This window comes from Salvelinus sp. IW2-2015, linkage group LG18, assembly GCF_002910315.2.
Source record: "Salvelinus sp. IW2-2015 linkage group LG18, ASM291031v2, whole genome shotgun sequence".
Lineage (NCBI taxonomy): Eukaryota > Metazoa > Chordata > Actinopteri > Salmoniformes > Salmonidae > Salvelinus > Salvelinus sp. IW2-2015.
In genome coordinates, this window is record NC_036858.1 from 1,831,896 (window position 1) to 1,845,673 (window position 13,778).

Consider the following 13,778-nt stretch of genomic DNA (forward strand, 5'->3'; position numbering starts at 1 on the left):
CATGTAACACCCAACATGTAAACACCAACTAACATGTAACACACCAACATGTAACACACCAACACACACCAAACAATGTAAACACTAACACACCAACATGTAACACACTAACCCACCAACATGTAACCCACCAACATGTAACACACTAACATGTACACACAACATGTAACACACTAACATGTAACACCACCAACATGTAACACACCAACATGTAACACACTAACATGTAACACACCAACATGTAACACACTAACCATGTAACACACCCAACATGTAACACACTAACATGTAACACCCAACATGTAACACACCAACATGTACACACCCAACATGTAAACCACAACATGTAACACACTAACATGTAACACACTACATGTAACACACTAACATGTAACACACCAACATGTACACACTAACATGTAACACACCAACATGTAACACACCAACATGTAACACACTAACATGTAACACACCAACATGTAACACACCACACATGTAACACACCAACATGTAACACACTAACATGTAACACACAACATGTAACACACTAACATGTACACACCAACATGTAACACACCTAACATGTAACACACTAACATGTAACACACTAACATGTAAACACCAACATGTAACACAAACTAACATGAACACACCAAATGTAACCCACCAACTGTAACACACTAACATGTAACACACCAACATGTAACACACTAACATGTAACACACCTAACATGTAACACATCCAACATGTAACACACCAACATGTAACACACCAACATGTAACACACACTAACATGTCACACCTAACATGTAAACACACCAACATGTAACACACTAACATGTAACAACCAACATGTAACACACCAACATGTAACAACCAAATCTAACACCAACCATGGTAAAAAAACCCTACACACTACTGTACATCCAACACAACATGTAACACACTAACAACATGTAACAAAGGAACATGTAACACACTAACATGTAACACACCAACATGTAACACACTAACACACCAACATGTAACACACTAACACAGGAACATGTAACACAGGAACATGTAACACACTAACATGCACAATCATAAACCAAACAACTACCACTTAGGCTCTCATTGATGGATTGGATTAAGTTCCAGCTAATACGTGACCAATTACTTGATAACATGCGATTGGAGTCCCAAACTAACAGGCAGAAATGTACATTTGTGTAAAACAATAGGCCACTGTTTATGCTCCCCTCTATTTTCTATCATTTCAGTGGCCAGAGAAATCCCAGCAGCTGTACCTAAGCACAAGAAGAAAGCGCAACAATACAAAGGACAAAAGAAAAGTGAGTTCTCTAATCTTTTATCATCACTCGCTTCCCTCTTTCCCTCCTTTCGTTGGTCCACACCAGTGGAGGCTGGTGGGAGGATCTATAGGAGGATGGGCTCATTGTAATAATGGCTGGAATGGATTCAGTGGAACGGAGTCAAACGTGGTTTCCCTGTGTTTGATACTGTTCCATTGATTCCATTCCAGCCATTGCAATGACTCTGTCCTCCCAAAGTGCCTCCCACCAGCCTCCACTGTTCCACACTCTGGTGGGGGGAAATCTATCTAGCTTAGAATCTCTGTTAATGTTTAGTTTTTTCTTTCTTGTCTGTTCTTTGGGATCTGATTGGTTGGCATGAGTCCCATGACAGGAAGCTGTGGTACTCTGGGCGAGTGCCAAACAGGTGGCGAGGGTGTTGTAACACTGGGTGTGATGGTCCAAACCATAGAGATAAAAATAGGACTTATCATTCTGTCTGTGCCATTATGGTGTCCATGACAACATGGGCAGTGCCATTGGGTCTCTCTCCATTTTAAAGTAGTGAATGTTCTTCTGTTGTGTTTGAAAAAGCATAAAGATAATATTGTTGATTTATCGTCCCCTGCTGTGTGTCTTCTTTCTTGTGTGTTATTCATTTGTGGCCACTAAATGGCAGTGATATAGCTTAAAGCCATCTACAAACCAATTTGAAGAAGGCAATGCTCTGATCTTTGGCTAATCACTCCCAGCCCATAGGAATCCCCACCCAGTTGACCACTTTAAAATGGTGGAAGGCCTCGATGGCAATGTCCATGCTGAAACTGGTTCTATCCATCTAGAGCCATCTGTCTACCTCTATGTTCCAAGCACAACTTGTTCCACGTCTTAGGAAGTGGTTTAGCGGGGCTATGTGCAGACATGTGGTCACACACTAACGCTAGTCTGGTTTACTTGAGTCTGGCTTACCTTGGGTGTATTCAGAACATGTTTTAGAACATTTCACAATGGATCAGAGGTCATCCTTCTGAACCGTTTGAAACATGTTTGGTGTTTTTGAAATATTGTATTTAAACAGAATAAAATAACTTGAATATGTACAGTTGAAGGCGGAAGTTTACATACACGTAGGTTGGAGTCATTAAAACTCATTTTTCAACCACTCCACAAATTTCTTAACTGTGGATGTATTTCAAGGCCTACCTTTAAACTCAGTGCCTCTTTGCTTGACATCATGGGAAAATCAAAAGAAATCAGCCAAGACCTCAGAAAATAAATTGTAGACCTCCACAAGTCTGGTTCATCCTTGGGAGCAATTTCCAAACGCCTGAAGGTACCACGTTCATCTGTACAAAAAATAGTACGCAAGTATAAACACCATGGGCCCACGCAGCCGTCATACCGCTCAGGGAGGAGACGCATTCTGTCTCCTAGAGATTAACATACGTTGGTTCGAAAAGTGCAAATCAATTCCAGAACAACAGCAAAGGACCTTGTGAAGATGCTGGAGGAAACGGGTACAAAAGATTCTATATCCACAGTAAAACGAGTCCTATATCGACATAACCTGAAAGGCCACTCAGCAAGGAAGAAGCCACTGCTCCAAAACCGCCATGAAAAAGCCAGGCTACGGTTTGCAACTGCACATGGGAACAAAGTTCGTACTTTTTGGAGAAATGTTCTCTGATCTGATGAAACAAAAATAGAACTGTTTGGCCATAATGACCATCGTTATGTTTGGAGGAAAAAGGGGGAGGCTTAACAAGCCAAAGAACTCCATCCCAACCGTGAAGCACGGGAGTGGCAGCATCATGTTGTGGGTGTGCTTTTCTGCAGGAGGGACTGGTGCACTTCAACAAAAATAGATGGCATCATGAGGTAGGAACATTATGTGGAGATATTGAAGCAACATCTGAAGACATCGGTCAGGAAGTTAAAGCTTGGTCGCAAATGGGTCTTCCAAATGGACATTGACCCCAAGCATACTTCCAAAGTTGTGGCAAAGTTGCCTAAGGACATCAAAGTCAAGGTATTGGAGTGGCCATCACAAAGCCCTGACCTCAATCCTATAGAAAATTCTCTCTACTATTATTCTGACATTTCACATTCTTAAAATAAAGTGGTGATCCTAACTGACCTAAAACAGGGAATTTTTAACAGGATTAAATATCCGGAATTGTGAAAAACTGAGTTTAAATGTATTTGGCTAAGGTGTATGTAAACCTCCGACTTCAACTGTACATGCTATATAATTCATTAAATAATGTGATTATCTAGGCCATTTACCTTTATATACACACACAATAGGATCTGTAATGAATTAATTAATAAGTTAGCATTTATTTTATTATTCAAAATACATATGAAGTAACCCTATGCAACCGAACATTCAAACCTACACTGTTGGGAGCAGTAGCAACCTGAAAGCACCCGTAGTAGCTTACCTGAGTCTAACTTGGTGTCTAGAGCGGAAGGTTCCGGTTGGTCGTCGGCTCTTCAGTCAGGCAGGCAGGAGGAGGAGCCTATCAGGGGAGGACGAAGAGCAGAGTCCGCCCCCTTACTCCAGCCAGTGCCCCACTCTGGCCCCCCGGTCCCGCACCCACCACCACTACCACCACCACCATCACACCCACAAACCAGGTAACACTACCAATAAATAACCAGTGAGACCTCCACACAGACAGAGGGTGCTAACAGGGGTCAGTCCTCAGCCACTGTAGGTGCTGACCCTGCTGTGTGATCGCTGTGTGTTGGATACACCTGCATGAAGGCAAGTTCTATTCACCTGTTTCTGTGTCACGTTATTGAAGTGAAAGTACTAATGTGAGAAAGGGCAATTTCTCCTCTCACCTCATGATGCGTACTAGGTGAGCAGGACGTCTGCAGGAAGGAGGAGAAGTGGTGATATAATATACTGTAGAAGTCTGGTTTCATTACAGGAACTACAGGCTCAGATGGAGGGCTAGGTATTAATTAACAAGGATAGCTGGTCTTGTGCTGAAAAGCGTTTTGTGACTAAAAATGGTTGTTTACCCCCTAAGAGAATATATATTTTTTTTAATGGTTGTTTAGCTATTTTGTTCTGTCTTGGTGTTAAACATTTATTTTCTGTCTTGGTATGCTGGACAGGCTTTCGACAATTTATTTTAAAATGATGTAACCCTCTATTTTGCTAACTCTCTCTCCCTCTCTCTCTCCCTCACTCTAGAGTCTCTGTTACGTCTTAAGGAGGAACAGGCTGAGGTGGATGAGTTCACCTTCTCCCAGGGCGTCTCAGACCAGGAGAGCATCGGCTCTGGCAGCTACTACATCAAACAGGAGCCCTGTTGACAGGGGGGACAGGGGACCGGGGCTAAGCCTGGGAGGGTAGGGGGAGCCGGACAATACCCCTGAAATCCAACATCCAGAGAGACACTGCCTACAACCCCCTACTACGACAAGACACATCCCTAAACCAAGACAAGAGCAACAGGGCAGGGAGCATGGAGAGCTCTAAAAAAAAACTCTTCCAGAAAAGATGGCCTCTAACACTGCAATCAGGGGAGAATACTGCTGGGGGACTTGGTACCCCAAAAACACTAAGTGACTACATGCCCTGAAACCCAAACCCTTACCCCACAAAATCAAGACAGGGAGCTACTTAGGTCTCCCCAAAACCATCCAGGGAAGAAGAACACTTCTGAGCAGCTACAACATCAAACCCTGGAGCCCTGATGGACAGTCACTCATTCAGTGAGACCGACATACCATATAAACGGGTAACCGGTACACTTCCTAAAGCCACTGGCCCGGAAGAGGGCTATGATACCTGGACAACCTGATCAGAATCCCACATCCCTGAATGATTGGAAACGACCATGGCTTTCTGTCTTCCTCCATAAATGCATCTAGGCAGGGGGCCTTGGAGCTCTGGATGCCCACAACAGAAGCCTGTTCTCTGGGTACTCTGTCTCTCCCACCACCCTGCCGTAGGCCAGGCAGGACCTCTGACACAACTCGGGGACACACACACACAGACACCTGCACTAAATGTGACAGATATATAGGTCTTTGGTTTATTTCTTTCAGGTAAGAGAGCTAAGGAAGGAGGGATTGAATTTCACTTGGTCTTGAGCGAGGGAGGGAGGGATTTTATTTCACGCGGTCTTGAAAGCGAGGAAAGGAGGGAGGGAGGGAAAGAGCTGTATAAAACAGGAATCTTTTTTCCAACAATTTTGCCAGGTGGACTTGCTTTGATTTGCTAATAGTACATGAAGTTTTGGTAAAGTTTCTGTTTTTGTTAGTTTTTGTACTTTTAAATTGGAGGGTTGTTATTTTGTCTTAAATGCTGATTTGTTATCGACAGCTCTTTGGGGGAGTGGTGTGGATATTATAGTAAGGATACATATTCATAGACGAGACCTATTCAATATAGAACTATGTAGATATTAAGGAAAGTGATTTGGCCTGAGTGGGTTTTGAAACCTTGTGAAAGGAGTCTCTTAGACTAGATGGGGTTTGTGCCCCAATAGGTTAACGGACATACTCCTTAGTATTGGCTATGCATACTATGTAGTCTGCTAGTGTGTGTGTTGGGAAACACTAGATAAACACGATCACAGATTGCACTACAGGAACAAACAGCCAGTCTCTCTGGCTTGTTGAAACCATCCTTACCTCTAGCATGTCAGCAGCTTTACAATAGAGAGACCAGACTTATCTAGTGTTTGCATCAGTGTTTTTTTACTGGGGAAACAACTCCAGAAACGAAGCTAGACCACATTAGATACTCGTTATTACACTCAACCATAATGTCTTATTCCTTGTCATAACCTATTTTCTTCTAAGAAAACAAGTGCAAACTCTTCATAAATCTGTCCCTAAAAGAGAGAGAATTTCTATCAATCGAGCAAAGTTTAATCCTAAAATGATGTCAATCAGAAATAAAACATTGTAGGCTACATGTCAAGAATGACATCAAGGTATGCAAAACCGTTTGGTTAGGGATTCCCCTCTCTTGTTTATGGCTAATTCTTTATTTCAGAGCCAAATGGATGTGTACTGGTTAAGTATTCAACTGAGCCACTGTATAACAACTTTGTCGGTGTTAATGTCTCCATTTATTAAACATTGCTTTGTTGATAGCCTTTGTAAGTGTCCATTCACAAAACCAATGGGATCTGATTGGATTAGGCTATAGCAGGAGAAAACCTTTCCCATTGGCTTCTTTATTCACCATTTAGGCCGCATACATTTTTGCTAGATTCCTGATTGGTTGGAGATCCTCCCAACTTCCTGAATCTGCTTGTGCATTGTAGCTGGTAGTGAGTGGTGACAATTGTATCTAGACTTCCTCTCTTCCCTCGCAGTGATATGTTATATTGTTGTACTACCTCCTGGTGAGCTTGGCAGTCAAATAGAGACAGGGTTGGGGGTCATAGTGACATCATAATGTGTCTCTAATCCGAGATGCAGGTTTGGGCAACTTGATATACCATATGCAAATAAAAAATAATAATATCCTCATATGTCTGACTAGACACCGAACACAGATATTTGTAACAGCACATTTTGAGGTAGTCCTCGAAATGGAATAATATGCAATAATGTTTTCTGTATTTTGCTATGTCAGATCGCTGAATTACAACACCCTAAAGTGATATTAAGGTACATGAAATATATTATACTTGCTTCAATTGACCTACATTCTATTGCATAACTATGGCAACTATGTGAACTATGGTCTATAAACAGAATATAATAGATGTTATTTGAATCCACTATGTATAAATAGAATAGTACAGAAAAGTTGATCTAGCTCAGTTATTGTTGCAGTGGATGGGAGATGACCTAGAATCTCTCTTTCTATACCAGTAAGGTTGACAATTAACTTCTCAGGAAATGTTTGCATTTTTCTCTAAGGTGTTTTCTTGGCTGCAAGGGTCAAGCAAAGTGCATTACAGTCACAATTAAACAGAATGACATTGCATAAAGTTATTCAAAGGAAAGTCTTAATGGAATAACTTGCTCACAAATTAATGTTTCTTGTCCATGTCTGAATGTTGATTTCTCCCCTGTTTTTGATATGGTTTCTTGTATTGTTATTGTTCTGTTGATTTGGTGAGGTATTTTACATAAACCCTTCATGTTCTAATGATTAACAATGCGTTGAGAACCCCTTGATCGGTGTTCAGTTTGACGCCATGCTTTGTGTAGCTAGGTTTTACCCTCAATTATTGTTTCCATGTGTAGTTCCTTTTCCAAAGGATGTACGATCAATAGTTTCTACCGTTTCCTCTCTGGATTTTAGATTGAATTTTTAATATTAATTAAGGTTATATACAATGTCCAGCGGAGTAATTAAATGTAGTGTGTCACTATCCTCTTATGTGAAAAAGGTTTGGAGTTCAGGATTTGGTTTTTGTTAACTTCAAGAAATCAGATCTGGCACAGACTATGACTAGCTAGATGAGAATGAAGAAAGTGTTAAAGAATTGTGGTAATCTTAACCAATTAACTGATCAAATTACGTATCTTAGAAAACAAAAAGACACAACTGTTTATAGACTAACTTTGCTGCTACCTTCCAAATAACCCAAATAATTCCTAATGCACAATCACATTTTGGAGAGAGAGGTTTCTTTTTCAGTGATACTATGACTCTTTATTCTTAGAAATGGATGTAGGAATATCCCAATGTCACTGAGATGCCCAATCCAAAAGCAACACCTCTGAATCTCCCCTTAGAGACCTGTAAGAACAGGATGCCATTATAGGCTCACACCTATTCGTTCAGATGTACAAGGGGCGATTCAGGAAGTGTGTAGAGGGAGGGGCTGATTTGGGACCGGATCAATCGGAGTTAGTGCATGCAAATTTGTAAGGTCTTTCTGTGGACCAACACTGAGCTTGTTTTGCTGTTATGGTCTTTGGTCGTGCTACCGCTCACTCTAAATCGATCCCTAGCCACTAACCCTACTCATCCTATAGATCCGAAAGGATTGGATAGGTATGAGAAAGATGGTACTAGCTCCATTTTGCCCTTTTGATAGGCTTAGTGGCATTTTGAGGCATATTTCTTACACCTATCCAAACCTTTCAGATCTTAAATGTCTAGTGGAAGTAGGGGGTCAATCTAGAATGAGGTGTCTGTTCTTTGAATACTAACACGGGTCTCTTTTTGTATGTGACAACCCCACTATATTCAACCGTTATATATCATGGTGCTACATATATATTTGATAAAGTGATTATTAGTTATTTTATTGGGGAAATAATTCTCATTAACTGTAATTATGAATGGAGGGGCTTAAGTTATGTTTTGGTGTTTTATTTTGGATACAAATAACTAAATGATTTGTTTAAAAAAATATATAATATTGAAATTATAAACACTGACCCTTGTGGTAGAAATTTGGTTGCAATGTGGTTTGTACATCTCTATCTAGATACATGAGGTTTCCGTTCTTTCTTCTGGTCATTTTGTGCTGTGATCGAGGTTTGATAGACAATACCTTGAATTTGTAAATAAACCAAATGTTTGGTAGACATAATATCGGTTGTATTATTTTTGTGTCTTTTGTTTCCAAGTATTACAAACTGTTTCCGCATGGCTGTGAAAAGGTATCTGTTAACGATTTTTGTAAGAAACATTTTTTTTACGCTGATTAAAATGATACTTATAAATTACCATATTTGTCAATGCCGTTTTTTTTCTTTTTTCTCTATAGTTCTATAGGCTACTTCACCTCAATGCTGTTTGAACCAGAGGAGGCTGGTGGGAGGAACTATAGTAATGGAATAAACGGAACGGTATCAAACACATTAAACCCATGACAATCACGTTTGACTCTGTTCCATCTATTCCATTTCAGCCATTATTACAATGAGCCTGTCCTATAGCTCCTCCCACCAGCCTCCTTTGGTTTAAACACCACAGGAAATTAAAGACGCCATGAAAAGATGTGGTCAACAAGTCGTATGAGGTAAGATGTTCCATTATCAGTGGTGGAAAAAGTACTCAATTCTCATTCTTAAGTAAAAGTAAAGATACCTTAATAGAAAATGACTCAAGGAAAAGTGAAAGTTACCCAGTAAAATACTACTTGAGTAAAAGTCAAAGTGTTTGTTTTTAAATATACTTAAGTATCAAAACTAAATGTAGTTGCTAAAATATACTTAAGTATCAAAAGTAAAAGTATGAATAACTTAAAATTCCTTATATTAAGCAAACCAGTTTATTTATTTACGGATAGCCAGGGGCACTCCAACACTCAGACATAATTTAAAAACAAAGCATTTGTGTTTAGTGAGTGTGCCAGATCAGAGGCAGTAGGGATGACCAGGGATGTTCTCATTTCCTGTCCTGCTAAGCATTCAAAATGTAACGTGTAAGGAAAATGTATGTAGTAAAAAGTACATAATTTTCTTTAGGAATGTAGTGAAATAAAAGTTGTCAAATATAAATAGTTAAGTACAGATACCACAAAAAACTACTTTAGTACTTTAAAGTATTTTTTACTTAAGTACTTTACACCACTGTCCATTATGAAGCACACACTCCAAAACCTTTTAAACCACGGCTTCGCCTCAAGTCATTATAAATCCATCAGAAATGGACACATGCATCAACTTGTTTGAGTCTGTTCAACAGAACGCCGAGAAGGCCATTGATGGGAAGATGTCCCCGGCCGATAAGACAGACAAAATGGGGTTTGGACTTGTGGGCAACGTCCTGGAGATGAGAGCCAGACCTGAGGATTGTGTGCGTGATGCTTCCAACCTTAGTGTCATCCCAGGTCACACCCGCTCCTCCACCATTAGGTCGACCGTTAGTTCAACTGAGCAAAGCAGCAGATCTAGTTAATCCCAATCTGAGATTATGGAGCCGGCTAATCCCTCTTCATGTTGGCAGTGACGAGGCCTGCCTGCTAATGTTTGAAATGTCAATCTGGTCACAGCACTGAGGCACACAAGACATGGACGCACTACTAAACTGTATGTTCAAAGAAAAGTTTATGTTCATGATGTAACGTACAATAACAATATAATCTATAGAAAATTATGTGTGTTATAATCAGCAACAAGGAAAAATAAGGGGTTGTGATTTTTATTTATTTATTGGAAAGTTGAACAAATGACAATAAAAAACATATTCACTATGACAACTATGTCCAGAGGAATGAATGGAATCAGCGATGGACCAATTACAAATGGGTACAGAAGATGAACAGGAAGTGGTGTGGTCCTCAGTGGCCAGGAAGAGATTTATATTCCCCCTTCTAATGCTAATGGTTTATGGATGGTAAACTGATCCTAGACCTGTGCCTGGGGGCAACTTGTAGCCTTTAGCTCCTCAGTAGAGCCAGCTGCTGGAGCAGCTAGTGTAACTGTACAGCTCCTCAGGTTTGAACCACAGCTTGATCTCTCTGTTAGCACTCTCTACGGAGTCACTGCCATGGATGATGTTCCTGAAACAATAAGGAAAGAACCATTATTATCGTTTAATGACATAAGGAAACAGATATTTATCTTTAGGGCCTATGGATAGAGTTTGAAAGTACTGTAGTTGTCAAGGCGATGTAAATAGTGCCCGATAGCTGATAACGCAGGAGAGCTTGTTCTGAAGGAAGCGCTGCAGAGAGTGGTCACTAGCTGGCATAGCCACAAAGTCATCAAATCTGATTTTTAAACCTAACCATAACCCCACAGGTCTAGGATCAGTGCCCTTAAAGCTCATCACTAAGCTAAGGACCCTTGGACTAAACACCTCCCTCTGCAACTGGATCCTGGACTTCGTCGGGACGCCCCCAGGTGGTAAGGGTAGGTAACAACATCAGCCACACTGATCCTCAAAACTGGAGCCCCTCAGGGGTCCGTGCTCATTCGTCTCCAGCGCTCCCTGTTCACCCATGACTGCATGGCCAGGCACGACTCCAACACCATTATCAAGTTTGCCGACGACACAACAGTGGTAGGCCTGATCACGGACAATGATGAGACAGCCTATAGGGAGGAGGTCAAAGACCTGGCCGGGTGGTGCCAAGATCAACATCCTCTCCCTCAACATGATCAAGACAAAGGAGATGATTGTGGACTACAGGAAAAGGAGGACCCCCATTCTCATCGACAGGGCTGTAGTGGAGCAGGTTGAGAGCTTCAAGTTACTTGGTGTCCACATCACCAACAAACTATCATGGTCCAAACACACCAAGACAGTCGTGAAGAGGGCACGACAACACCTTTACCTCCACAGGAGACTGAAGAGATTTGGCATGGGTCCTCAGACCTTAACTACACTGCTAACCCTAATGCCTAACCTTAACTACACTGCTAACCCTAATGCCTAACCTTAACTACACTGCTAACCACAATGCCTAACCTTAACTACACTGCTAACCACAATGCCTAACCTTACATTAAGACCAAAAAGCACATTTTTGTTTTCATAAATTTTTTACAATATAAACAATTTTGACCTTGCAGCCGGCCTATTTAAGGAGAAATGGCTCAATTCTGCCTCCAGGAGAAGACGCATGACAATAAGCGTCAACCTGCACGGATAACGCCACCGCCCTGCAGCACAAATACTACACCGCCCTGCAGCACAAATACTACACCCTCAGAATGGGTACGAATCCTGTCCCAGCCACCACTCTGCATCTCCCTCGCTCTCTCTGTCTAAATAAAAAGTGAAAATACCCCATAAAGTGTGTGTATATATATATATATATATAACGAGTATCGCGATACTGGTATGGACCTGGCCCTGACGATAATCCCATTATCCATCATAAGGTTGAGGCTTCATAGAATCGTTACATTATAGGATCATTGTGTTATGTCTCGTACTGCGATTGATTCTCACCTGCCCACTTGGATGCAGTAGTCTCCTCGGATGGTGCCGGGTTTGGAGTCGGCAGGGTTGGTCTCGCCCAGCATCACTCTGCCTGTCTTCACCACATTTAACCCTTCCCACACCTGCCACCACACACAGAGGGATAACACTTGATTAACCCAGTATTCTTTCTGATCTTCCATTTCTATGCACAGCGGTCAAATACATTTCAAAATATAAGTACTAATCTTAACCCTCCTGCTGTGTTCCAGTCGTATTGGACCGATTTACAAGTTCTCTCTGAAAAATGTAGTTCATTTAATCTGATTGTCATAATGTTCCATGACTTTGTCCACACAAGGCATCTGAACACACAAAATACATGTTGATGATTTTCATAACGTTTTTGGTGTTTTATTTAACTTGTGTACACCTGTGGTGTTCCCGGTCAAAAATGACCGGTCATTAGAAATGAATGGGTGAGACTACAATTAGTGTATAAGATTGAGTTCAGGCACATGCACATTCATCAGATGGACATACTTCCTCTCCCAGACCCCCCACATGCATGTGTGTTTGAGCACACACACACTCACACCTTCTTGGCTTCCATGGCAACCCCCACGGGAACCTTTCCCCAGTATAATCTTTCCCCCACGGGAACCTTTCCCCAGTATAATCTTTCCCCCAGGGGAACCTTTCCCCAGTAGAATCTTTCCCCCAGGGGAACCTTTCCCCAGTAGAATCTTTCCCCCAGGGGAACCTTTCCCCACTCTACTGGGGGAAAGGTTCCGTGGGGGAAAGATTTCTACTGGGGAAAGTCCCGTGGGGGAAAGATTCTACTGGGGAAAGGTTCCCGTGGGGGAAAGATTCTACTGGGGAAAGGTTCCCCTGGGGGAAAGATTCTACTGGGGAAAGGTTCCCTGGGGAAAGATTATACTGGGAAAGGTTTCCCGTGGGGAAAGATTATACTGGGAAAGGTTCCCCTGGGGGAAAGATTCTACTGGGAAAGGTTGCGGACTACTGGGGAAAGGTTCCCCCTGGGGAAAGATTATACTGGGGAAAGATTATACTGGGGGAAAGGTTCCCCTGGGGAAAGATTCTACTGGGGAAGGTTCCCGTGGGGGAAAGATCTTACTGGGGAAAGGTTCCCGTGGGGGAAAGATTCTACTGGGGAAAGGTTCCCGTGGGGAAAGATTCTACTGGGGAAAGGTTCCTGGGGAAAAAGGGGATTTTCTACTGGGGAAAGGTTCCCCTGGGGGAAAGATTCTACTGGGAAAGGTTCCCCTGGGGGGAAAGATTCTACTGGGGAAAGGTTCCCTGGGGGAAGATTCTACTGGGGAAAGGTTCCCCTGGGGGAAAGATTATACTGGGAAAGGTTCCCGTGGGGGAAGATTCTACTGGCGGAAAGGTTCCCTGGGGAAAGATTCTACTGGGGGAAAAGGTTCCCCTGGGGAAAGATTCGTACTGGGGAAAGGTTCCCCTGGGGAAAGATTCTACTGGCGAAAGGTTCCCGTGGGGAAAGATTCTACTGGGGGAAAGGTTCCCTGGGGGAAAGATTACTACTGGGCGGGAAGATTTACTGGGGAAAGGTTCCCTGGGGGAAAGATTTCTATGGGGGAAAGGTTCCCTACTGGGGAAAGGTTCCCGGGGGAAAGATTCTACT

At 42.1% G+C, this 13,778-nt stretch overlaps 2 protein-coding genes across 2 annotated transcripts in view; one reads left to right on the forward strand and one right to left on the reverse strand.

The window, feature by feature from the left end:
- Nucleotides 1-8,965, forward strand: part of LOC111978401 (MBT domain-containing protein 1) — a 16,234-nt gene extending 7,269 nt beyond the window's left edge. The window contains exons 15-17 of the mRNA XM_024008459.2: nt 1,264-1,335; nt 3,763-3,936; nt 4,505-8,965. Of these exons, the coding sequence (XP_023864227.1) occupies nt 1,264-1,335; nt 3,763-3,936; nt 4,505-4,626 (368 nt within the window). The 3' untranslated portion in view covers nt 4,627-8,965. The remainder of the gene's footprint in view (nt 1-1,263; nt 1,336-3,762; nt 3,937-4,504) is intronic.
- Nucleotides 8,966-10,368: 1,403 nt separating this feature from the next.
- The window catches only part of LOC111978402 (nucleoside diphosphate kinase A), a 30,201-nt gene continuing 26,791 nt past the window's right edge, over nt 10,369-13,778 (reverse strand). The window contains exons 4-5 of the mRNA XM_024008460.2: nt 12,143-12,255; nt 10,369-10,745 (exon numbers count right to left, since the gene is read on the reverse strand). Coding sequence (XP_023864228.1) covers nt 10,631-10,745; nt 12,143-12,255 — 228 coding nt within the window. The 3' untranslated portion in view covers nt 10,369-10,630. The remainder of the gene's footprint in view (nt 10,746-12,142; nt 12,256-13,778) is intronic.